Consider the following 25,889-nt stretch of genomic DNA (forward strand, 5'->3'; position numbering starts at 1 on the left):
TGGACGCTATTGCACAAGTTATTAAGAACTGTGACACATGTGCCAGAATTAAACATGCCAAGAGGATGAAACCTCCGTGGGGGGAAGGGGATGGCAAAAGAATAAATATGGGGAGGCATGGCAGGTTGATTACATCACCTTGCCACAATCTCACAATGGTAAGCATTATGTGCTCACCATGGTGGAAGCAACCACTGGGTGGCTTGAAACATATGCAGTACCCCATGCTACCGCCAGAAAGAAATCCTGTGGTGACACGGCACTCCAGAAAGCATTCAATCAGATAATGGGACTCATTTCAAATCATGGCACTGAGTGGCTTTATCCCCTATCATGCACCAGCTTTTGTTAAAATTGAATGATACGATGGGTTGTAAAAAACCATGCTGAAAGCAATGGGTGGTGGAACATTTATGCACTGGGAGAAGCATTTGGCAGAAGCCACCTGGTTGGTCAGTGCTAGAGGATCTATCAGTCGAGATGGTCCTGCCCAATCCAGCTCCCTACGTACTGTAGAGGGAGATAAGGTCCCTGTAGTACATGGAAAGAGCATGTTTGGGAAAAGCAGTTTGGGTCCTTCCAGCCTCTGGAAAGGGCAAACCTCTCCATGGGTCTGTTTTTGCCCAGGGACCTGGGTGCACTTGGTGGGTGATGCAGAAAGATGGGGATGTTCAATGTGTACCACAAGGGAATTTGATGTTGGGGGGGTGAAGTCAGTAGTTCTATGTATATATGTGAATACAGATGTGCATGTAATCCATTTGATTTTTTTTTTTTTTTTTTTTTTTGTATATATATTAAGCATGATGTAGTGATGTAGAATGAGGGGTGGAATGTCATGGTATTGTAATTTTGCTGTTGGTATTCCACATCATAACATCTGGCAAAGCATGGGTGACTAATGAGTTAATACTCCAGTTCCGTGGACTGACTACTTTCTGGATACCTGGTTCTCAGAAGAGAAGAAGAACTACGTATCCCATGGGACTTCACGGACAGAGAGGAAGATGCGACATGGAAGGAAGTCATGGAATCTCACTCTCGGACTGGAGCTCTCTCTCGCTCACTGCCTGGCAGTGTGGCCTACTGACCCCTGTAATGGGAATAGATTAATCTAGATAACTCCATGACATGGTCAGAACCAGACCCTGGTGCTCCAGCTGTCCCAAGCACCCACACAGTCTTGTCCAAGGGTGGTCTTTGGGGAAGTGCCAATGTCAGAACGGGGACTGAGGAACAGCCACAAGGTCATAGCGCTCCTGGTCATACGAGCATCTGCAGGGAAATGTCATGCCCAGGACAGCTCCCATCAGTATCCATCCCTCCTCTGACCTCCATGGCCATTCCTGGGTGGCTCTGTGCTGGCCGTGCTGGTCAGGGTGGGAAGCAGACCCAGATGGATGAGGCTGAGTGCTGCTAAACACCTCCTTGGGAGTCTGTGGGTGTGCAAAATACTTGGAATGATAAGCGTGCATTTCCAATAGCACTTGGAATGTTCAGGTACAGCAAGAATGACAGGAATCCCTCCCTTCCATGAAGTGGTACATCCCCACAGCCACAGTGAAGTCTGCAAACACCTCATTTCCCTGCAGATACAGAGACACTACACAGAGGATACAAGAGTCAGCTCTGATCCACATCAGATATGGGCTCCAGGAGGAAGAGAGCAGGTTGATGCCTCAGCAGACATGCAATGAATCAAAATATTACTGTAACAGCACAAGAACCATTAATAAACATAAAACAACAGCAAACAAATTAAAAAAATAAGAATAAAAATAAATATTATAAACATAGATGAGCAATACAGGCCTGCACTGGGACAGTCTGTGAGTCATTTGTAGAGAGATGAGAAGTTTGTTATTAATGAAAAGTGTCCATGACATCAATTTCCCCAATGTGTCTTTGAGGTCCGGGTTCCTCATGTCACAGATGAGGGGGTTCACTGCTGGAGGCAGCACTGAGTACAGAAATGACACCACCAGGTCCAGGGAAGGAGTGGAAATGGAGGGAGGCTTCAGGTATGCAAACATGCAAGTGGTGACAAAGAGGGAGAGCACGGCCAGGTGAGGGAGGCATGTGGAGAAGGCTTTGTGCCGTCCCTGCTCAGAGGGCATCCTCAGCACGGCCCTGAAGATCTGCACACAGGACAGCACAATGAAGACAAAACACAAGGCAGAAGCCACCTTGCTCAGGATGAGCCCTGAACTGAGTGAAAAATCTTTTCCTTCTCTTCAGGCAGAATGTCTCCAGTTTCACCCATCACTTTCATCCTCCCACTGTGCATGAAAGCGCAGAACATTGCTCTGTATTCTCCATCATCTCCTCACAAGATCTCACATGCTTCAGTGATGTGCCCACAGCCTTCCTTGGTTTCTCTGCCAGGGTACACAGCTTCCTCCTACCTGGCTCTTTGTGTACCAAGACCACTGCTCCCCCCTTTCCCCCCCCCCCCCCCCCCCCACCCGGCTGACTGTGTTGGGTTTCCCATCTGTGGCTTATCACTGCGATGTCCCTGCCCCATATCTGACCCAACCGTGCTTGCACTGCACAGGACAGGTGTGTTTGAGGTGGGAAGAGTTTTCCCAGCACAAGTGCCCATGGCAGCCCTCAGTGCACCACACTTCCCGGCATTCCTGCTTTAAAGATCCAGTGCTGCCCCAGCCATGTCCCACACATGGGTCTGCAGACAGCCCCGCTCTACCACCAGGAGCGTGGAGATGGCTTCAGGAAAAAGCTCTGCCATCAACATGAGGCAGATGTGAGATGTGAGAGGTTGAGGGTGACAAATGTCCAGAGCAATCCTCCTGGTCCACCCACGTCCCCCAGGGCGTAGACAAGGAGGGGATTATGGAAGTGAAAAGAGAGCAGCAACACAAAGACCACCTCCTGCTGCTGTCTGTGGCCATTGGACCTGGGAAGCAGCAGCTCCATCTCAAACACAGATAAGGAGATGGAACTCCTGGGCAGTGAGGGGCAGTCCCCATGGACACCGAGGCTGCTGCTGCGTGTTGCAGCTGGTTCCTGGACCCTGCACTACTCCTGCATACGTCAGTTGCTCCTCCACTTTCACAGATAGTAAAACATGGGAGCAGAGACAGACAAATTTCTGCTGGCTTCTTTATTGTGTGTATCAACAGAGCGCCTTGTTCTACAGGTACATGACATGAGTGTGTCAAAACACAACAGAAATGTAGCAGGCCAAGAATAACACTTTTGAAATCAAAGTCGTGCCTGTGAAAACAATAATGAAGACAAATAATAATAAGAGATTGTCCTAACCATTTCAGAGTTACCTTGAGACTCCTGTTAGACTAGTATGCATCTTATGGATGTTAAAGATGTATGTATTGCTCACTGCAGCCTTGAGCTCCTGGTTTCTCAAGCCATAGAGGAGAGGATTCACTGCTGGAGGCACCACTGAGTACAGAAATGAAACCAGCAGGTCCAGGGATGGGGAGGAGATAGAGGAAGGCTTCAGGTAGGCAAAAAAGCCCGTGCTGACTAAGAGGGAGAGCACGGCCAGGTGAGGGAGGCATGTGGAGAAGGCTTTGTGCTGTCCCTGCTCAGAGGGCATCCTCAGCACAGCCCTGAAGATCTGCACATAGGACACAACAATGAATACAAAACAACCAAAGATTAAACAAAGACTAAAATAAATAATCCCAACTTCCCTGAGGTAGTCAGATTTTGAGCAGGAGAGCTTGAGGATCTGGGGGATTTCACAGAAGAACTGATCCACAGAATTGCCATGGCAGAGACACATGGAAAATGTAGTGGCCGTGTGCAGCAGGGAATAGAGAAGCCCAGCGCCCCAGGCAGCTGCTGCCATGGTGGCACAAGCTCTGCTGCCCAGCAGGGTCCCGTAGTGCAGGGGCTTGCAGATGGCAACGTAGCGGTCATAGGACATGATGGTGAGAAGGAAAGTCTCTGCAGAAAGTAAGAATAATAAAAAGAAGACCTGTGCAGCACATCCTGCGTAGGAGATGGCCCTGGTGTGCCAGAGGGCATTGGCCATGGCTTTGGGGAGAGTGGTGGAGATGCAGCCCAGGTCGAGGAGGGCGAGGTTGAGGAGGAAGAAGTACATGGGGGTGTGCAGGCGGTGGTCGCAGGCTACGGCTGTGCTGATGAGGCCGTTGCCCAGGAGGGCAGCCAGGTAGATGCCCAGCAAGAGCCAGAAGTGCAGGAGCTGCAGCTGCCGCGTGTCTGCCAACGCCAGGAGGAGGAACTCGCTGATGGAGCTGCTGTTGGGCATCTGTGGTTCCTGGGCATGGAGTCCTGTTCAGAGTTCAGAAGATAATGATGAGTCGATACCATTCTCAGAGACACTCCTCCTGCTACACTTTGAAAATTCATTTAACTCCATAGCATGAGTTTATTTTCATGAGCTTCAGAATCATGTAAGAAGTAGAAACTTAAGGATTGTTTAGTTTCCTCTCAATTCCTATTCATATCCCAGGCTCCTGGATATTTTCCTCGTAGGAACTGTTGCCACATCTCTTTTCTTTACCCCAACTGCTCTTAGAGCCCCTAACCCTAACTTTGATGTACTTCAACTTCTGTTAGAGAAATCTGTTTGATTGGAGGCTAAGTACATTATTCATGACGGCAGAGAATGACAATAATTTCAGCTGGTGCTGTCCTTTGGGGGAGGAGAGGCTGAAAGCACATGCGGAGATTGTTCATATAACAGCAGATTGAGAAAGATACAATTCAGGGTACTCAGAGATGTGTTCATATTTTCTGGCTCCCTTCAGATTTCTGCCTCCAATCCTTTTCCCTTCTCTTAGGGTATAAAAGAAAAATCCCTGCCCTGTCTCTCCTCTTGCAAAGTGGAGCAAACACCTTTGGAAACACCCTGTGGTGCAGCGTAGCTGTGATCCCCCTGCCCCAGGAAGCAGCTGTGGCAGCAGAAGGCCCCTGCCCTGCCCTGCCGGGGGGCTCCTTCCCCCCACACGTCTCCCCGCAGCGCCCTGGGCAGCTCCCCGGGCAGGCTGAGTGCTGAGCCTGGCAGGCGGCAGAGTCCCTGCCCCGGCACACAGCCCCTGGGGCACAGCAGGGACCCTGCTCTGCACCACAGCCCTGGGCACCTGGCTGCACCCCTGGCTGCACAGCCTGCAGCCGTCCTGGGGCACGCAGCTGTCAGGGCTGTGCTCTGTCACTGCAGCACAGAAGCCCTCAGCTGGAGCAGTTCCTTCTCCATGATTAGCAAAAATGGTATGTCTTCTGGCCGATCTCCTATGGGTTGTCTCAAATTTTGTGATTGCCCAATAAAAGCAGCTGCATTGTCTGCAGCAATACTTACCTTGCCAAGAGCTGTGAGCAGTCCTCCTGCAGTGAGCTCATAGGCTGTTCACACCCCATACATCCTGTAATCTCTCTGTCCTTTCTCTTCTATCTTCATGTCATCTGCAGAACATTCCCCCAGCCCTGCTGTTCTGTGCAGAAGAGCTGCTCCTGGGCACAGCTGTCTCTCTGCAGCACTGCCCACTTGTAGGTGTTCCCTGTATCCCAGGAGCCCAGCCCAGATCAGCAGCAGAGTATGTCATTTTCATCCTCTCGTCTCATCTCCCCTGTGATGTCCCTGGGTCTCCAGCTCCATGACAGCTCCTGAAAGACAACAGCATCATGTCTATGCTTTGAAATCTTCTGAATTAACCACCAAATATCCAGCGGACAGTGACCAATTCCAGACATATGGTTAGTCTTACCAGAGAGTGTTTGCTGTCACAAAAAAGGCACATGGAGAAGGACAGGGAGGGGTGGACTTCCCCTGTGCATGGCAGTAGTCCATGCAGCTGCAAATGCAGCACAGGGCCATCAGGAAGGCCATGCCCTACGAGTGCCTGTGCTTCTTGGACAACCTTGAGCCCCACAATGGAACTAATGCCTTTATGCCACCATCTGAACACAAAAAGCAAAGATGGGCTATCCTGCCAGTCAGTCTAAGTTCAATGACGCTTTCCAATTAGGTTGTTTTCTTATGTGTTCTTACACTATTAGAACAGCAGCACATGCAGAGCTAGAAATGTTTGTACAGTTGCAGGCCTGAGGTCTTGTTTGGACCACGGGGACAGGGTTTAATGGCTTCCACAACAGAACTGCAGCACAAGGGGGATACAGAGTCTTTACGATGGATGGGCGAGGAGACAAGGAAGGGCGAATGCCCTCTGTGCACTGAATTCTGCCTGGGGATGGCAGAGCAGCCAGGTCAGAGTGAATGGAAATGGCCAACAGAGGAGACCAACAGTCTCCATTCCTGGCTTCCTGATCAGTAAGAGCATGTGGAAGATGTTCTCCACAGACAGATGGGAACGGTAGACCTGGTCAAGCCCAAACATACAGGGAGCGGACTAGAAGAGGTCACCTGGCAGCAATGCAGAGACTTCGTCCCGTGTACCTGCTGAGATGAGCTTAGGAAAGTTAGAGATCAACTGCAATTGAATGTGTCCAGGCATATCACTGATGAGAATGGCTTGTAGAAATATGTAAGCTACAAAAGGAAGGCTAGGGAGAATGTGGGCCCAGAGTAGAATGGGACAGGGAACCTGGTGAGACAGGACATGGAAAAGACTCTGATACTCCTTTCCTTCCTGCCCTTGCTGTTAATCAGTTGGCCTGGGCTTCTTGGAATCCTAGGTGCCAGAGACAGGAGGGAAATGTCGGTTCAATGCATATGTGCCCTGAGTAAAAGAGGAGGTGATCAGGGAATACCTAAAAAAAAGGGATTTCAACTTGGAAGAAAGTGACAGGAATCACAGAATCCTTGAATGAGTTGGGTTGGAAGGACCTTAAAGAGCATCTAATTCCAACCCCCTTGCTGTGGGCAGGGCTGTCACGCAGTAGATGTGGATGCCTGGGGCCCGTGACATCTTGAACATCTCCAGCGATGGGGCAGCCACAACTTCTCTGGGCTACCTGTTCCACACCTGTCCTGCGCCTCACATCATGATCTACAAAATGTAAGGAATGCATTCCCAACATCAAATGTAAATCTCTCTTTTAGTTTATTACCATTCATGCTGTACCTAGTATTCAGAAATGATGTAAAGAGTTACTCTCCTCCTTTTTTATATGAAGAAACCATGTCTGGAAGGTGGAGGGAAGGCATTATCCAGAGTGGTGCCTCTAGGATAAGAAAGATATCCGCAAACTGGAGTGGATTTTGGAAAGTTCAGACGAGCTGATTGGGTTTGGAGCACTTCGCTGTGAGGAGAGACAAACAGAGGTTTTCTTTTTGAAGCTGCAAGTCTGGAAGATGTTTATGTCAACAAAATTGAAACACAGAATTGAAGACAAAGATAGAAACCAATGAAAATGTGTTAACACACTACTCAAATTCTGATATTCTCAGATGACCGCTTTCTCTTTATAGAGTTCACACAGAGGTGAGAGCATGTTACAAATGGACATTAATTTAATGGGACCTTCCCCTCATCAACTTGTGTTGACTGCGGCCAATGTCAGAATTGTCTTTCAGGTGTTTCTCAATAACTCCCAGCATCATTTTCTCCATAATTTTACTAGGCACTGAAGTAAGACTGACAGGTCCATAGCTGTTGGGGTCTTCTTTCTTGCTCTTCTTTATAACTGGAACAACGCTTGCCACCTTCCTGTCACCTGGGAACTGGCATGACCATGGACTTCCTCTGATGCCATTCAAATGAGACCCCAGAACAAACTGAGGTGTCATCAGTGAAAGAATGTAGATGTGCCACAGCTTTGTAGTGCCTTGAACTCCAGAGTATGCCACAGATGGAACAGAGAGGAAGATCTGGCTCTTCTGTTGTGAGCTCATCCATTTGGTCAGAGCAGTAACACGACATGCCCCCTGGGTACAGGTGCAAAAAGGCACACTGGGTGAACTAAGCACAGAGCTGTGGTGGCATTTAGGATGGCCAAGAATACCTCCCTTCTGGCCCTCAGCTGATGCTCAGGAAGGAGGTGTCTATCTCAGAGATTTTCCACCACACTTTACAAGCACCAGCACACAACTAGGATCACCCCAGGCACCTTGGGCATCACTGAGTGTGTCTGTGTGAGCAATGCAGTTCCTGTTGAATAATGACCGAGCATTCAGATGAGGGGCTCACACATAGACACCTCACTGTGCACATCTGAACTCAACTAAGAGGACTTCCGGCTCCCATGGAGCTCTGGGGAACTGATCCCATTTCAGTCCCAGGGTTTCCATCAGCGGATGAGATGCCGAACCCTACGGTTGGAATGAGATGGTCTGATAGTAATAGGAGAAAGGGTAATGGCTTTAAATTGGAGGGAGGAGATTTTGGTTCCATGTTAGGAACAAATTGTCTACTCAAAGGAAGTGGAACAGGTTGCCCTAAGAAGTTTTTTGTGCCCCATCCCTGGAGGCATTCAAGGTCAGGATGGATGGGATACTGGGCAGCCTGATCTGGTGGTTGGCATCCCTGTCCATGGCTGGGGGCTTGGAACTAGGTGCACTTTGAAGGCCCCTCCAACCTAAGCCATTGAATGATTCTGTAATGTTATGCCTGCACTACCTCAGCGCTATCACTGCCCAGAACAGGAGAAGTCAACCCCTCCCTGTCCTTATCTGTGTGAATTCCTTCATACTGGTCATGAGCAGAGGTTTCCCGATTTGACATTTGCTTCCGTCGTGGTCCGATTTCTTTTAGTTGGAACATCCATGCTTTTGAAATCCTCTGGACATGTTGATTAATTGAGCTGACTTTGAAGTACGTTCTGCAGTGATGACCGTGATGCCTTGCAGGAGCTGTCAGCTCAGGAGGGCCATGGATATCTCCAAGGAGAGCTGTGGGAAGAAGGAAATCACCTCTGAGCTGAGCTGAGCTGGTTCCCTGGGACACAGAACGCTCATACAAGTTGGCAGAGCTGAAGGGAGACAGCTGTGCCCAGGAGCAGCTCCTGTACACTTCAGGTGGCATAGGGAGAACAGAGAAATTAGAGGGAATTTACAAGCAGTGCATGGTGGCAGCAGGCTGTGAGCTCACTGGAGGAGCATTTTTCACATCCCTTGAAACAGTAAGTGTCTGGCTGAATGCAATGCAGGTGCATTTACAGGAGGGATGGCTAAATTTGGGACATCCCATTGCAGATCAGGCTGCAGACACTCTGTTTCTTTATCATGGAAACAGGTCTGCTCCCAACCAATGCTTCCGTGAGCACAGCCCTGAGGGCTGCGTGTGCCAGGAAGGCTGCAGGCTGTGCAGCCAGGGGTGCAGCCGGGTGCCCAGGGCTGTGGTGCAGAGCAGGGTCCCTGCTGTGCCCCAGGGGCTGTGTGCCGGGGCAGGGACTCTGCTGCCTGCCAGGCTCAGCACTCAGCCTGCCCGGGGAGCTGCCCAGGGCGCTGCGGGGAGATGTGTGGGGGTAAGGAGCCCCCCGGCAGGGCAGGGGCCTTCTGCTGCCACAGCTTCTGCCTGGGGTAGGGGGATAACAGATACGCTGCAACCCAGAATCTTTCCAAGAGCACTTTGCACGAGGAGAGACAAGGCAGGGATTTTCCTTTTCCTATACTTAGAGAGGGGTAAAGGATTGGAGGTTTAAATCTACAAGGGGCTGTCAACGTTGAACACATCTCTGAGACTCCCAAACCATTCTTTTCTCAATCTTGTATTCTTTTTTTTTTTTTTTTTTCTAACATTTCCTCACAATGTGCGTTCCGCCTCTCCTCTCTCGAAGGATAGAAGCAGTTGAAATTACCGTGGTTTCTGCAGACAAGTATAATGTTCTTATCCATCAAACAGGCAGCTTTTTCTAAGTGCACAGAGGTTGGGGTTGTGAACTTTAAGAGCAGTTGGGGTAAAGAGATGAGACATGGAAGCAGATGAAAATATCCAGGAAGATGGGATAAAATTAGAAAATGAGATTAAAGGAAAAGCTCCATAAGCTTCTTACACTTCTGGATTGCTGAGCTTCATGAAATTAATTTCAAGTAATGGGGCTAATGAACATTGTCCTGAAAGAAAGAAAAGGTTTTATAGCATAGCAGGAGGTGTGACTGTGAGAATGGTCTTGACTTGTCATTATCTTCTGCACTCTGAACAGGACTCCATGCCCAGGAACCACGGATGCCCAACAGCAGCTCCATCAGCGAGTTCCTCCTCCTGGCGTTGGCAGACACGCGGCAGCTGCAGCTCCTGCACTTCTGGATCTTGCTGGGCATCTACCTGGCTGCCCTCCTGGGCAACGGCCTCATCAGCACAGCCGTAGCCTGCGACCACCGCCTGCACACCCCCATGTACTTCTTCCTCCTCAACCTCGCCCTCCTTGACCTGGGCTGCATCTCCACCACTCTCCCCAAAGCCATGGCCAATGCCCTCTGGCACACCAGGGCCATCTCCTATGCAGGATGTGTTGCACAGGTCTTTTTCTTTGTCTTCTTCATCTCAGCAGAATATTTTCTTCTCACAGTCATGTCCTATGACCGTTACATTGCCATCTGCAAGCCCCTGCACTACGGGACCCTGCTGGGCAGCAGAGCTTGTGCCACCATGGCAGCAGCTGCCTGGGGCGCTGGGCTTCTCAATGCTGTGTTGCAAACTGCCAATATATTTTCCCTGCCTCTCTGCCAGGGCAATGCTGTGGATCAGTTCTTCTGTGAAATCCCCCAGATCATCAAGCTCTCCTGCTCACAATCCTATCTTAGGGAAATTGGGCTTATTGTGCTTAGTGTCCTTGCCATGTTTGGGTGCTTTGTTTTCATTCTTTTCTCCTATGTGCAGATCTTCAGGGCTGTGCTGAGGATGCCCTCTGAGCAGGGACGGCACAAAGCCTTCTCCACGTGCCTCCCTCACCTGGCCGTGCTCTCCCTCTTTGTTAGCACTGTGCTGTTTGCCTACCTGAAGCTCCCCTCTCTTTCCTCCCCATTCCTAGATCTGACAATGACACTTCTGTACTCTGTGGTTCCTCCAACACTGAACCCCATTATCTACAGCATGAGGAACAAGGAGCTCAAGCATGCCCTCAGAAAAGTGTTGCAATGTGCACTATTCCAGCTTCAATAAAGCGCACATCTTCCTCACATGATTCCCAGTCATTGCTCTTCCTATTTTATATGTATTTGATTTTTTTTTTGTGTTTGTGTGATACAGTAATCTGTAAAAAAATGTTGCAATTCATTCCACTTCTTATTTCCCATCTACTTTCTATTTTCTCACACCATGAGCTCACGTAAATATGGAACCAGGTTCCCTGAGTAGGTTAAAAGACACTAAAAAAGCTTGCAAAAACTACTTTTCCTTAGCTCTTCTCTCTTTCTGCCTTGCCTGGATCTTGGGGAGGTACAGCCATGGACAGCAGCACAACACGCTCTTTTCATTCTTGGTCCCTTTACACTGCCACACTGCTCTCAAGTCCTTGCATTTGTGCAGACCTGAAGGTCTTGTGTGTCTCACCACAGCACTGTTGTCTCTACAGTAGCACTCCGGGCACGCTGCCATGTTTTGTGCCTCTTTAGCACAAATTAGCACGGCTACTGCACACCTTCCCCAAATATTCTACCAGTTTCTCAGGATCCTACAGTTGCTCAGAAATGAAGTTCCAAACCCCTGGGGGTGCCCACTGCTCCAGGCACCTGCCCAGACCGTCCCACACCCCCTGCCATGCAGAGCTATCCTGCCTTGGGGCAGATCTCTCAATCATATTCTTGAATAGTTGTTTAATCTGAAACATAACCTGAAAGACATTACCAACACGTAGCAATGGGACTATGCTGGTTTGAACATCCCATGGCTAGTCAGAGTTCTCAGGAGCTGTTGTAACTAGCTCACGAGCTCTAGGGAAAGAAGGAGAAATGAAAGGGAGGACGAGGGACTGCTGGAAAGTGTCCTCCCTTGTCTCCTCCATAGCCGGGCACCCTGAGGAGACAAAGCCAAGCGTGTAATTACTGATCATATCAGCAATATGACTTCCAAAACCCAAAGATGGCTGCAGAGCTGAACACACAGAGAACTTCAGTTTGTCAGCTGACAGTCTTATTGTGATATAAGCCAAGGCAAAACTGCACAGCAAAATAAAATCCGTAATCCAGCCCCCAGAGTGGACAAACAGTGCAGCGGGGAAAACAAGCAGCAAGCAAGGAGCTGTGCAGTACAGTTTCATGAGATGACTCAATGAGCCCCTTAAATAGGTAAACAATCAGCATCATGGCCAGCATTTATACAACTACCACAAAGCCCTGTGTTAACTTGCTCCGGACAGGTCTGCTGTTATATCAGCACTTGGAGCCCCACATCAGGTGCCAAAATGACTGTGGTGGTTTAACCCGGCCGGTGGCTCAGCACCACACAGTGCTTTGCGCAGTGCCCCCTTCCCAGTGGGATGGGGAAGAGAATTGGGAAAAAGCAAAGTACAATTTGTGGGTTGAAAAAAAGCTATTTCCTAAGAGACATAGAAGAAACGTTGTAGCAGCTATGATTATTTTTACATAGGTATGTAAGTGATGCACAAGCACTTGCTCATCATCACCAGACCAATGGCCAGCTGGCCCCAGGGCAGCAGAAGAGAGAGAATGCTGAACTCCCACCCCTTTCAATACTTCTGCTTGCTGTCAGATGGTACAAATGTCCCTTTGGCCACTTTCAGTCAGCTGTCCTCATCCTGTTCCCTCCCAGCTCCTTGGGCACTCCACTGACAATGGCCTTGGCTGTGTACAGCTCTGCTTAGTAGCAGCTATAAACATTGGAGTGTTAACAGTGTTGTTTTTCTCCTAGAACCCTGCATCATACCACACAGTCTGAAGAAAACAAATTGATCCCAGCTGTAACTCAGACACATCCCTGTCCCTTTCCTCTTGTTCCTTCTGATCAGGAAGCAAGGAACAGAAGCTGCCTGTCTCCTCTTTAAGCCATTTCCATTAGTTCTCAGCTGGCTCCTCTGCCTCCCCCAGGCAGAGCTCAGTGCACTCTCACAGAGGGCAGCAGCCTATCCTCAACTTCCTTGACCATCCATCAGAAAGAGTCCGCACCCCCCTTTGCCACAACTCAGAGGTGGGAACCATGCCACCATGTCTCTGTGAGCCAAACAAGACCCTAGGCCTTCAAATGCACAGAGATTTTGAGCTCACTGAGCTAATGTTTGTGGTCTTCTCCTTAGTGTAAAGACACTTCAGAAAGCATCCCATGCCAGAAGCATTATTTGATTTAGCCTGGTTGGGCCGTGCATCTACACCGTGGTACTGGTGTTCAGAAGGTGGCACACAGATACTAGGCCCATTGTGGGGCTCACAGTTGTCCAGTGAGCATTGACAGAATCAGGGCATGGCTTTCCTGAAGGTCCTGAGCTGCATTTGCCATCTGGCTGAGGTGTGCTAGAGAACCCAGGGAACTGGCATGCAAGGGAGAGCCCAGAACAAAGGAAGGTGTCATCAGTGAGAGAATGTAGGTGTGTCACAGCTTTGTAATGCCTTAAGCTCTGGAATACACAATAGATGGGGAATACAGAAAGATCTGCCTCTTCCTATGGTGAGCTCATCCATCTGATCAGCTGAATAACTCTGCATGCTCCATGGGGACACTCTCAGGTGCCCATTACTCAGAGATGTGATGACATTCAGGATGGTCAAGAATAACTCCGTTCTGGCATCCAGCTGATGCTCAGGAAGGAGGTGTCTATCTCAGAGATCTTCCACCATATCTAACAGGCCCAGGCACACAGGAAGGATCACCACAGGCACCCTCATCTTCACTGAGCATGTGTGTGAGCAACTGAGTCAATGCTGAATAAAGAGCGGGGATTCAGATGAGGGCTCACACACAGGAACCTCACTCTATGCATCTGAACTCAACTAAGAGGACTCCGGGCTCCCATGGTCCTGTGTGGACCTCCCCAGGCACTTTGGTCACCTGTGAGTGCCTCTGGGTGAGCAATTGTTCCACACCCACTGAATAAAGACCAAGGACTCATAAGAGGGATTCATGTGTAGACAATTTACTGCACACATTGGAACCGAACAAAGAGGACTCCCATCTCCCATGGGTCCATGTGGTGCTAAATCCCATTTCAAGCCCAGGGTTTCCTTTTTTTAAGGGCCATGGGCAGAGGTTTCCAGATGATGCGTTTACACCTCTACTAAGCAAACATGCTCTGATAGGACCAACCTTGCTTCTGGAATCAGCCTCCATCCATTGGACATTTGGTGACTAACTGAACTGAACTCAAAGTGTGTTCTGCAACGATGGATGAAAAGCTGGATATGAGGAAGCAGTATGCGCTTGAAGCCCAGAAAGCCACCTGTATCCTGGGCTGCACCAACAGAGGGGTGGCAGCAGGGATAGGGAGGAGACTGTCCCCCCTCTGCCCTGCCCTCATGAGGCCCCACCTGGAGGACTGTCTTTGAGCCTGGGACCCCAGTACAGGAGGGGTGTGGAGCTGTGTGAGCAGGTCCAGAGGAGGGCTACAAAGATGAGCAAAAGGCTGGAGCACCTCTCCTATGGAGACAGGTTGAGGGAGTTGGATTTCATTAGGTTGGAGAAGAAAAGGCTCTGAGAGACCCCCTTGCAGCATTCCAGAATATGACAGAGGGGGACTGACATTTTATGTGGTCTGATATTGACAGGACAAAGGCAAATGACATTATACTAAAATAGGGGAGATTTGGGTTAGAAGTTAGGAAGAACTTTTTACTCTGAAGGTGGAGAGACTCTCGATCAGGTTGCTCACAGACGCTGTGGATGCTCCATCTGTGGAGGCATCCAAGGCCAGGTAGGATGGAATGCTGGGCAACCTGATCTGGTGGTTGGAAACAATGCCCATGGCAGGGGAGTAGCAAGAAGGTGATCTTTAAGGTCCCCTCCAACTTAAGCCTTTCCATGATTTTGTGAATCTGTGATTCAGTGATGACCCTGCTGCCCGGCAGAAGCAGTCAGCCATGGAGACCCATGGACATCTCCAGAGGGAAGGAAATCACCGCCTTTGTTGCTGAGCTGGGCCGGGCTCCTGGGACACAGGGAGCTCATACAAGAGGGCAGCGCTGCGGAGACACAGCTGTGCACAGCACAGCAGGGCTATAGGCATGATCTGCAGGTGACATGAAGATAGAAGAGAAAAGAGAAAGAGATTACAGGGTGTGTACATTGTGAGTAGGATGTGAGCTCACTGGAGGAGCACTGCTCACAGCGCTTGACAGGGTAAGTCTCTTGCAGTAGGCAATGAAGCTGTTTTTCCAGGAGGGATCACTGAATCAGGGATATCCCATAGCAGATCTGGCTGAAGGTACTTCATATTTTCTTACTCTGGAAAAAGACTTCTACTCCAGCTGAGGGCTTTGGTGCTTCATTGTCAGAGCACAGCCCTGAGGGCTGCGTGTCCCAGGACGGATGCAGGCTGTGCCGTTTGGGTGCAGCCGGGTGCCCACTTTCCAAAGTGAAGGAAAAAAAATTATAGCATGACGGGAGGAGTTTCTCTGAGAATAGTCTTGACTTGTCATTATCTTCTGCACTCTGAACAGGACTCCATGCCCAGGGACAGCAGATGCCCAACAGCAGCTCCATCAGCGAGTTCCTCCTCCTGGCGTTGGCAGACACGCGGCAGCTGCAGCTCCTGCACTTCTGGCTCTTGCTGGGCATCTACCTGGCTGCCCTCCTGGGCAACGGCCTCATCAGCACAGCCGTAGCCTGCGACCACCGCCTGCACACCCCCATGTACTTCTTCCTCCTCAACCTCGCCCTCCTCGACCTGGGCTGCATCTCCACCACTCTCCCCAAAGCCATGGCCAACGCCCTCTGGCACACCAGGGCCATCTCCTACGCAGGATGTGCTGCACAGGTCTTTTTCTTTCTCTTCTTCATCACTGCGGAATACTCCCTTCTCACCATCATGTCCTATGACCGCTACGTTGCCATCTGCAAGCCCCTGCACTACGGGACCCTGCTGGGCAGCAGAGCTTGTGCCACCATTGCAGCAGCTGCCTGGAGTACTGGAGTCCTTAATTCCCTGCTGCACACTGCCAATACGTTTTCCCTGCCTCTGTGCCAAAGCAATGCCATCAATCAGTTCTTCTGTGAAATCCCCCAGATCCTCAAGCTCTCCTGCTCAGAATCTTATCTCAGGGAAGTTGGGCTACTCCTTTTTAGTGTCTGTTTAGCCTGTGGGTGTTTTGTTTTCATTGTTGTGTCCTATGTGCAGATCTTCAGGGCCGTGCTGAGGATGCCCTCTGAGCAGGGACGGCACAAAGCCTTCTCCACGTGCCTCCCTCACCTGGCCGTGGTCTCCCTGTTTCTCAGCACTGGCTTTTTTGCCAATCTAAGGCCCCCCTCTCTTTCCTCCCCATCCTTGGATCTGATGATGGCTTTTCTGTACTCAGTGGTTCCTCCAACACTGAATCCGCTCATCTACAGCATGAGGAACCAGGAGCTCAGGGATGCAGTGAGGAAAATGATGCCCTGGTCACATTTCAGCAGGGATAAACTTCTCATCTGTCTCTGCAAATGACTCACAGTCTGTCCCATAACAGCCCTGTATTGCGTTTTTTACTCTTAATAATTTTTCTTTATTTATGTTAATAGATACGTTTTAGTTTTCTATTCATATACATGTGCATGTCTGTAATTATCATTAGTGATCACGGTCTTAGACATGTTTGGCTTCCTACCACTTCTACTGAGACATTACCCTGCTCTCTTTCTCCTGAAGCCTGTATGATCCTGGGTCAGTGCTGACTCCCACAGCCTCTGTGTTCCATCTTTGTATCTGCAGGCAAATGAGATGCCAGCAGGCACCGTGGAGATTATATAGGCTGGATTAGTGAGAGGCATCAGTTTATTAGCCGAAGGACTAATACATTACTTTAGTTTGTGCTTGTCCTAAAACTTTCTAGTCTAACTGCCTGTGGGGTGGTGGGGCTGGGCTGTCCTGCAGAGAGGAAAGCACACAAAGACACCGTTCAGCAAGGCTGGGACCCCAAAAGCACCCTGGAACTCAGCACCCAGCTGCACTGTGCTCACCTTGCCCGGCTCCCAGGTGTCCCCTATGCTGCTCTGTCACTGCCCCTCCTCAACAGGATGGGGGAGAAAACACAGTTAACGAATTCCTGGGCTGAGGCAAAAGGCACTTTATTCTTTCTTTGTGTAGTACCCACTGACAGTAAATTGTGTGTGTTAATGGCTGCGCATCAAATGCAGGTTTTTCTGCACACTTGGGAACAGCTACTGAATTCAGCGTCTCTTTCACCTTAGTATATTAATTGAAACTACACCTAACCCACAACACATTTGACTAATATTTTGTATATTTTAATAGATTTCCAACACAGAAATCTGCTCAGAGTCAGTTAAGATTTCACATCCCTCTTATTCCATATTTATTTTATTTCTGATTACTGTAATTGAAGTGATTCACTATGCTTGCATTTCATCTTTGTTGTCTCACCTCCTAACCTCCTTTCCTAATACTTAACAATAACATCCTAAATTACACCTGTGTAGCAGTTAGTTGTTTCTGTTCTTGCGGTCACACCCAGTCTGTTGTGTCACTGCAGCTCGGGTAATGATTCACTTCTGAATGCTTTGGTCATTGCTGAACTCCAGACCATTCCGACAGGAGCTCTCTGGATACCGAAGTGAAGACTGCTAAGTTACAGAAACACACTTATCTACCAGGTGCCAGCTGTAAGCAAAGAAACAATCTAATAAACAATCTATTTGTGTGTGCAGTAACAAGATGAATTTTTCCGTAACACAACCTTAGTCCTGAGATTTACTGGATTTTGTTTAGCTCAACATTTTCAATATCTAAGTATGAAATCAGTATTTTCCCAAAGCTTCATTAAATTTTGTGGTTCTCTATGGTCAGAATGACAATGAGGACACTTTGACAATACATCAGTTTCACAGACCAGTACAAAAATCTACCTGGACTTCTGAAAGGCCTTTGGCATGGTCCCACATCACATCCTTATCTCTGTGGAGAGATGTGTGAGATGGATTTGAAGGGCGGACACTTCATTTGATGCAGCCCAGGCTGTGGTTGTTTTTCTGGGCTGCAACTGCACACTGCTGATTTGTGTTGAGTTTTTCGTCAACTAACACCCTCAGTGTTTCTCCTCTGGACTGCTCTAAATGCATTCTCCACTCTGCTTGCATTTCTGCTTGGGATTGCTCTGACCCATGGAATATCTTTGCACATGGCCTTCTTGATCTTGACGAGATTCTCACAGACCCACCTCTGTATCTTGTCACTGTCCGTCTGGGTGTCATCCCTTCTCTTTATTGTGTTGACCACATCACAGAAATTGGTGTCACCCACAAACGTGCTGGAGGTGCACTCAACAGTGCTGTCCAAGTCAGCAACAAAGAGATTAAATAGCACCAGTACCACCTGCAGACCCCTGAAAAATACCACTGTATCCACACAGCCACTGAGCTGTTGTCCACAACTCGGGCTGCGACCATCCATCCAATTCCACATACAGTGAGTGGTCCATCCATCCATTCATGCCTCATCCCTCTCTCTTCAGAGAGAAGGGTCTCATACAGGGCCGTATCAAATGTCTTCCACCAGTCCCAGTAGATGGAAAGTGCCATCATCTCACAATCTACCCTCCAGGCAGTGTACCAACCCATCAGCTTCTCTTGGCCTGCCAGCACATCACACAGATGAAATCTCACCATGACCTTTCAAGTCACAAGCCTGATGCTGACCTTTCAAGTAGACATGTCCAAGTTATGTGTCCATCATATGCTAATGGTCAAGGGATGTGAAAACAAGAACCCAAGGCCTCTTCCTGAATGCAGGCAATCAGCTTCTCAGGCAGAAGGGATCTCTCAGTCAGCCTGCCCAGCTGGTGCCTTCTGCTGGCTTACCAGAGACATGGGAATGACCATGAGCTGCATTCCTAAATGCACAGAGCTCGGCCCTGAATTCAAGGCTGTCCTATTGGCTACTACAGAAAGAATGATTTCCAAGGCTCTTTGTCAGCCATGTTCCTGCTGCAGGTCTGTCACCTCCAGAGAGAGAAGTAATCTCTCAAACAGCATCTCAGACACATGCTTGCTACACGGTGCTGAGTTCTGCTTGCACAAGTGACCTCTCCTCAACATATCTATCCCTGCCTCGTGGCCCATTGCTCAGCACTAGGGCAGCTCTGGGGGGCCCTGCCGGCTGCCGCTTCCCATTCCACCCCAAGGAGCCGTGCTGTGTGTGCTGAGGCCATGTGGGAAGTGATTGGAGCATGGTGGGGAAGCGGTCCGTGGCTGAGGTCTAGGACTCGGGCCTGCAGCCTCCCCTCACTATGCAGAAGGGTTCTTCTCCCAAGGTCCCATTTCGGGACCGGCAGTGCAGTGATCTCTTTGGCTTGACGGGAAGGTGATGGGACCGGGCGCTCTCGAGGAGGGCTGATGAGCGCTGAACTGAGGGACGGAACTGATGTGATGAAATTAAACTCTGTAACCACAGAGTAGTTATAACACTGGTAGGCTTAATCAGCACTGCGCACATGCCGGATGCCGAGGGGATAATGTCTCCTAACCTGCGTACCGGAAAGGAAGAAAGACACATACTTAAAGAGCAAGCTGCAAACATACACGTTAGATGTCCAAGAAAAGGCTGGTTTATTACTATGAGTCCCTAAAATTATTGACATTCCCCCTCCTCTCCTCTCCGTCCAGCCCAAGTCTTTTACACATGCTCTTTTACACATGCATATCTCTCGGTGGTCTTTCTGATGAAGGTAATCGTGTTATTTTCTTGGGCTTGGGTCAGGATGGAGGACACTTGGCTGGCTCTGGTTGGTCGTCTCATTGTTCAGAACTCCATTCAATAACCCACTGCTTCTTTGTTAATTTGTGTGTTTACGGTCCGAGCCTGCTACCTTGCATGCCAGAGATAGGATACTGTAGAACAAGTGAAGGCAATGACAGAGCCTGTATTTGAGAAACAGGCACTGGAGGAAAAGATATCAGAAAGGAATTGACTCGCCCCTCCTGGTAACAGTGTGGAGAGAGGGACAAGCTGAAGAATGTGACCCTCCCCTGTTTGTAACATCACGTCGCTGGAGAGCAGGGCAGGGGCAAAAGGGGGACCCGCACAGAGACAGACTGCACAGGAAGTATTGCAGAGGCAGAAGGAGTGGCTCCAAACCATCCCCCCTGCTCCAGGCACCCACACACCCATGTAGCCCACCCACTGGTTCAGGCTGTGACCCTGGAATTCCACTACAGATAGATAGCAATGTTATTTGGAAAAATGGGAAACCCGCTGTCTGCGCTAATTGTCTGTAGAAGAACATCTGTTATTGGCAGCGAGAACCTGGCTTAGCAAGGTCAAGTAAACCTGAAATAAAGGGTGAGTAAATGCTGTAGAAAAGTGTGAATAAACTCAGAGTAAAGTGTGAGTAAACCCAGAGAAAAGTGTGAATAAACTCAGAGTAAAGTCTGAGCACACCTGGTGCAGTGTGTGACTAAACCAAGAGTGAACTGTGTGTGTAGACCTGAAGTGAAGTGTGAGTAAGACCCAGACTAAGCTGTGAGTACACCCTTAGAAGAGTATGAGTAAAGTCTGTTGAAGTGTGCATAAACCCAAAGCAAGGTGAGAGTAAACTCAGACTAAAGTGTGAGTAAAACCCAGAGAAAGGTATAAGTACACCTGGTGTAGATCAAGTCTAAATGTGGCAAAGTGTGAGTAGATCAAGAGTAAAGTACGGGGAGACTTGGAGTTAAGTATGGGAAGACACAGATTTAAGTGAGATAAAATGTGGAATAAAGTGTGTGCAAACCCTGAGTAAAGAGAGAGTAAAGATGGAGTGAAATATGAGTAAAACTTTGGTATAATGTGAGAAAAACCCAGAGTAAACTTTGAGTAAGCTGGAAGTAAAGAGTGAATAAACCTGGAGAAAATGGTGAGTAAAAGCCAGGGAAAAGTTTGAATAATACCAATGCAACATGTGAGTGAAACCAAAGTAAAGTGTGAGCAAAAGCAGGAGAAAAGAGTAAACCCGGAGTAATCTCTGACAAAACCCACTGTAATCTCTGAGTAAACCTGAAGAAAAGTGTGAGTAAACTAGAAGTAAAGTGGTAGTAAACATAGAGTAAAGTGTTAATAAACATGGAATACAGTGTGTGTAAAATACACAGTAAAGTGTGAGTACACCCAAAGTATAGTAGTGACCAAACCCAGAGTAACGTGTGTGCAAACCCAGTATAAAGTGTTAGCAAAACCAGGAGAAACGTAAGAGTAAACCTAGAGTAATGTGTGAGTAAAACATGAGTAAAGTGTGAGTAAAACATGGAGTAATTGTCAAGTAAAATGCTGAGTAATGTATGGGCACCCACAGAATAAACTGTGTAAAACTGGAGTCTAGTCTGAGTGAACCTGGAGTCAAGTGTGAGTAAAAACCTAAATAAGCAGTAGGAAAAAAAAAACAAAAAAAAAAAACAAGAGTAAAATGTGAGTAAACCCAGAGAAAAGAAAGAGTAAACCCAGAGTAAAGTGTGAAGAAACCAAAAATAATGTTTGAGTAAAATTGGAAATAAAGTTTGGGTAAACCTGGAGTAAAATGTGAGTAAAGCTGGTGTAGAGGGAGAGTAAAACACTAAGTAGACCTAGAGTAAAGTGTGAGTAAACACTCTGCAAAGTATAAGTAAACCTGAAGTAAAGTGTGAGTAAACCCGGAGGGAAGTGTGAGTAAACATAAAGTGTGAGTAAACCTTCTAGAACGTGTGAGTAAACCTTCAGTGAAGCATGAGTAAAACCCAGAGTAAGGTGTGAGTACATCTCAAATAGAGTGTGATTACACCCAGCACAATTTGTGCATAAAACCCATAGAAAAGTCAAAGTAAAGCAGGCATAAAGTGTGAGTAAACCCAAAGTAAAGTGTGAGTAAAACCTGAAAGAAGTTGTGAGTACACCTGGAACAGCGTGTGGGTACACCCGGTGAGCAGTGTGTGTAATACTGGAAAAAGCTCAGAAGAAAGCTTGAGTAATGCATGAATGAACCCAAAGTGTGAGTTTGAGTAACCCAGAGAAAAGAGTGAGAAAAATACAGAGAAAAGTGTGACTAATCACGGAAGTGTGTGTAAACCTGTAGTAAAGTGTGAGTAATTCCGGAGTAAAGTGCGAATAAAACATGAAGCAAGGTGAGAGTACACCTGGAGTATGGAGTGAGTAAAACCAAGAGAAAAATAAGAGTAAACATGGAGTAAACCTGGAATAAACTTGAATCAAGGTCCGTGTAAACCTGGAATAAAGTGTGAGTACATCCTGAAGTAAGGTGTGAATAAACCCGGTGTAAAGTGTCATGAAGTAAAGGGTGAGTAAAACCATGTGAGAGGTAGATGGTGTTTTTGCAGTGGAAATTCCCAGTCACAAAGAAAGCTGCTGAATAGAGTAAGGTTGAGACTGGGGCGTTCCGACCTGAGTAGAATTGGCACAGGCAATACTAGGTAAGGTAATTATATAGGGCAGGGGAGTGTCCGGTACAGGACAGAACTAGTGGGCAGACTGTTGATAATATTGTCCTCCTAGCGCCATACAAAGTACAGAACACACCTAAAAACAAAGGGTTGGTAACAGACACTGTATGGAAATGTCAGGTAGCAACAGCGTCAGAAGGTTGTGAGCCTGAGACGCTCAACCAATGAGTGCCAGGAGAGGCTTTACCTGCGTTGGACCCAGGGTATACAATGGGATGGATTTCACTGACTAGTTGTGCAATTTCTCCCTAGTCAGTGGGGGGTGTGCGCCCATTACTGCACTAATGAATAGACTGCCCTGCACAGAGATCTTGGCCTAATTTGAAACTGTAGATTTAGAGTGTGTTTCTCACATAGATGTACAGGTGTGCCATCTCGGGCTGAGAGTGAGTTGGCCATAAAGAAGTCCATCAAAAATAAGTTTGCAGTCAGAACCTCTTATAGCACAATCAGAATGATTTGGACAGAGCAAGGCCATCTTGTTTTTCATAAAAATCTCCTCCCCCAAGTCTCCAGCCTTCTATCAGTTGACATGGCAATGCTCTTCTAAGCATTTGAGACAATTCCAGGCACACCTCAGGCAAAGTGTTTCTCCTTGGTCTGCTACATAACACAGGACCTGAGGGCTGACACAACTGCAAGGAGAAAGGAGAACAGTGTGGTGCTGCAAAGAGAGCAGCACTGAAGAGACCCCGTCCTGCTGCTGCCCATGGCCGTGGCTCCAGGGAAGCAGCAGCAGCACAACTGAAAGGCAGCAGAGAGGGAGCGGCCACCGGGCGGTGAGGGGCAGCCCCACAGACAGCAGGGCTGCAGCTCCGTGTGGCAGTTGGGCTCTTGGTTCCTGCACCCCTCCTGCGTACAGGGCTGCTCTCTGGGATCCAGAGGAGGTGGGAGCTGAGATTAATGATATTCTGATGATTTCTTTATTGATTCAAAGAGCTGGGTTACTTTTGTCCATTAGGATTGCCAGACAGAAGACAAAGGTAGAAAACAAAGAAGAAATGTGATGAACAGTATTGCTTTATTGGAATTAAAACTACCATAGGAACAACAAAGCAGGAGTGAGGGCAAAAAAGATGAAATAAAGGCAGTCTGAGCTTTTCCATTTTAGTGGTGCTGAAGCAATATATGTCCAAACAGTGTCCTGAGAGCTTGCTTGATCTCCTGGTTCCTCATGCTGTAGATGATGGGGTTCATGACTGGAGGTACCACCGTGTATAACACTGCCACCACCAGGTCCAGGGATGGGGAGGAAAGTGATGGGGGCTTCAGGTAGGCAAATGTGGAACTGCTGACAAAGAGAGAGAGCACAGCCAGGTGAGGGAGGCACGTGGAGAAGGCTTTGTGCCGACCCTGCACAGAGGGCATCCTCAGCACGGCCCTGAAGATCTGCACATAGGAGAAAAGAATGAAAGCAAAGCACCCAGATACTAAAGTTATACTAAATACAAGAAGTGAAATTTCCTTGAGGTAGGACTGTGAGCAGGAGAGCTTGAGGATCTGGGGGATTTCACAGAAGAACTGATCCACAGCATTGCCATGGCACAGAGGCAGGGAAAATGTATTGGCAGTGTGCAGCACGGAATTAAGGACCCCAGCGCCCCAGGCAGCTGCTGCCATGGTGGCACAAGCTCTGCTGCCCAGCAGGGTCCCGTAGTGCAGGGGCTTGCAGATGGTGGCGTAGCGGTCATAGGACATGATAGTGAGAAGATAATATTCTGTTGAAAACAAAAACAAAAAGAAAAAGACCTGTGTGGCACATCCTGCGTAGGAGATGGCCCTGGTGTGCCAGAGGGCATTGGCCATGGCTTTGGGGAGAGTGGTGGAGATGCAGCCCAGGTCGAGGAGGGCGAGGTTGAGGAGGAAGACGTACATGGGGGTGTGCAGGCGGTGGTCGCAGGCTACAGCTGTGCTGATGAGGCCGTTGCCCAGGAGGGCAGCCAGGTAGATGCCCAGCAAGAGCCAGAAGTGCAGGAGCTGCAGCTGCCGCGTGTCTGCCAACGCCAGGAGGAGGAACTCGCTGATGGAGCTGCTGTTGGGCATCTGGGACTTCTGGGCACCAGGACCTGTGAGCACAAGAACCTGTCCAAGGAGTAGGAAAGTTAGTGACAAAGCATTCCATGTGGGTAATGTTCATTGTTGTCAGTGATGTGAGCTACATTTCATGCAGTTGGTTTTGCCATGAACACCTCTGCGCTTTTTGTCTCAAGGAAGCTGCTTTGTCCCTGTGTGTACATGGGAACGTGGTGGTGCTGTGGTGATGTTCTGTTCAGAATTTGTCAGATGAAATCACTTCTAATGCAGAAGTGCTTGTCACCATCTGCGTTACCAGTGCCAGAAACATGGAGGTTGAAAAGAAAAGTTTTAATGATGTTGTTTTTTCCTGCACAGACTGGTCCCACTCACCACTGCCAGGAAGTTTTTAAGTCAAAAATCCTGAGCAGTTCTGCTGCACACATCATGACTGGCAGTGAGAGATGTGGGGCAAAGGGATTCACTGCTGCTTAGTGCAAGGTAAGGGGAGCTGGTTGGGCTTGTTTCCAAACACTCTGAACATGCAACTGTTCAAAGGGAGAATGCCCTCCCATGTTACCTTGAAAAGAATGCAGACCCTGCTGAGAGCAGAGGAAACCACTGCCCATCACGGAATGCCCACCCTTTCTCAGGGTCCTGAGCAAGGTCTCATCACCACACATCTGGCAAACGACACCTAACATTCATTTCACCAACCCCGGAGCATTTCCTTGCATATAGCATCTCTCCCCTTCGTCCCTGCACATTGATCTCGAGCCTGTGAGAAAAACTTACATCCTGGAGGTCAGCTCACAGCTCTGAAGGACACTTGAAGGAGATGTGACCCAGTGGTGGCGTCTCATTAAGGGAAAGGCAACTCCTTCCCAGTCTCACAGACTGCACTGCCCACAGCCCCAGGCAGTGGCTCTCAGCCCCTGTGCACTGCAGAGGGCGATGGACACGTGCCTGGGGAGATGATGCTCTGCTCTGCTGGAGCTCTGGCTGCACAGGAGGTGGTTCGTGCATTGAACTCCATGGCCATGAGGGCAGAGGCATTTCTGGGTGGGAGCTTGCTCAGAGGAAGGTGTCTGCACTGAAGGGAGTAGTGTGGATTTTTCAGGTGAATTCTCCCTGTTCTTTCTTTCCTCTCATTCCCTGATCATAACTCTGTTGCCAGCAGATTTTCCTTGCTGGAGAGGTTTCCCTGTTCCATGTCTTGTACATGTCTGTGGTTACAGACAACAGCCCAGAATGTGTGCATTCCTATTTGCTGTTCAGAACCCATCCTGTCTGCAGAGCATTACCTAAGTGCATGTTCATGTTTGCAGGTATAAAAGGGAACATAAGGGAACCCCAGTGAGTCCAACAATGTAAATATCTGCTTACAGTGAGAGACTGAATGCACTTGAAGATTCTCACTAGATGTAGTCCAACACAGTTAAACTTTTTCTCTATCACCCTCTACATCTT

At 48.6% G+C, this 25,889-nt stretch overlaps 4 protein-coding genes across 4 annotated transcripts; 2 read left to right on the top strand and 2 right to left on the bottom strand.

Annotated features, from left to right (window-relative positions):
• Positions 1–3,182: 3,182 nt before the first annotated feature.
• Positions 3,183–9,739, bottom strand: LOC121107988 (olfactory receptor 14A16-like). The gene is made up of 2 exons (XM_040654636.1): positions 9,652–9,739; positions 3,183–3,876 (listed from the first exon to the last, which is right to left on the bottom strand). The coding sequence occupies exons 1-2, from the start codon at positions 9,737–9,739 to the stop codon at positions 3,293–3,295; spliced, it is 672 nt and encodes a 223-aa protein (XP_040510570.1). The 3' UTR covers positions 3,183–3,292.
• Positions 9,740–10,067: 328 nt separating this feature from the next.
• LOC121107989 (olfactory receptor 14J1-like) lies at positions 10,068–11,006 on the top strand. Its single transcript, XM_040654637.1, has one exon. The coding sequence runs from the start codon at positions 10,071–10,073 to the stop codon at positions 11,004–11,006; it is 936 nt and encodes a 311-aa protein (XP_040510571.1). The 5' UTR covers positions 10,068–10,070.
• A 4,465-nt stretch (positions 11,007–15,471) lies between these two features.
• Positions 15,472–17,323, top strand: LOC121107940 (olfactory receptor 14J1-like). Its single transcript, XM_040654540.1, has one exon. It carries the CDS (start codon positions 15,472–15,474, stop codon positions 16,429–16,431), a length of 960 nt encoding a protein of 319 aa, XP_040510474.1. The 3' UTR covers positions 16,432–17,323.
• A 6,190-nt stretch (positions 17,324–23,513) lies between these two features.
• Positions 23,514–24,865, bottom strand: LOC121107990 (olfactory receptor 14J1-like). The gene is made up of 2 exons (XM_040654638.1): positions 24,813–24,865; positions 23,514–24,072 (listed from the first exon to the last, which is right to left on the bottom strand). The coding sequence occupies exons 1-2, from the start codon at positions 24,863–24,865 to the stop codon at positions 23,514–23,516; spliced, it is 612 nt and encodes a 203-aa protein (XP_040510572.1).
• Positions 24,866–25,889: the final 1,024 nt, after the last annotated feature.

This window comes from Gallus gallus, chromosome 33 (assembly GCF_016699485.2).
Source record: "Gallus gallus isolate bGalGal1 chromosome 33, bGalGal1.mat.broiler.GRCg7b, whole genome shotgun sequence".
Taxonomy (NCBI): domain Eukaryota; kingdom Metazoa; phylum Chordata; class Aves; order Galliformes; family Phasianidae; genus Gallus; species Gallus gallus.

What these genes read in the sequence shown, in the direction of transcription:
- LOC121107988 (XM_040654636.1), bottom strand. Translation starts at nt 9,739, where the DNA reads ATGGATAAGAACATTATACTTGTCTGCAGAAACCACGGTAATTTCAAC. An exon ending in GGAGAGGCGGAACGCACATT is followed by an intron (nt 3,877 to 9,651) that starts GTGAGGAAATGT and finishes CCATCTGCAAGC; the next exon opens with CCCTGCACTACGGGACCCTG.
- LOC121107989 (XM_040654637.1), top strand. Translation starts at nt 10,071, where the DNA reads ATGCCCAACAGCAGCTCCATCAGCGAGTTCCTCCTCCTGGCGTTGGCA.
- LOC121107940 (XM_040654540.1), top strand. Translation starts at nt 15,472, where the DNA reads ATGCCCAACAGCAGCTCCATCAGCGAGTTCCTCCTCCTGGCGTTGGCA.
- LOC121107990 (XM_040654638.1), bottom strand. Translation starts at nt 24,865, where the DNA reads ATGTGTGCAGCAGAACTGCTCAGGATTTTTGACTTAAAAACTTCCTGG. An exon ending in TTAAAAACTTCCTGGCAGTG is followed by an intron (nt 24,073 to 24,812) that starts GTGAGTGGGACC and finishes CACCATCTGCAA; the next exon opens with GCCCCTGCACTACGGGACCC.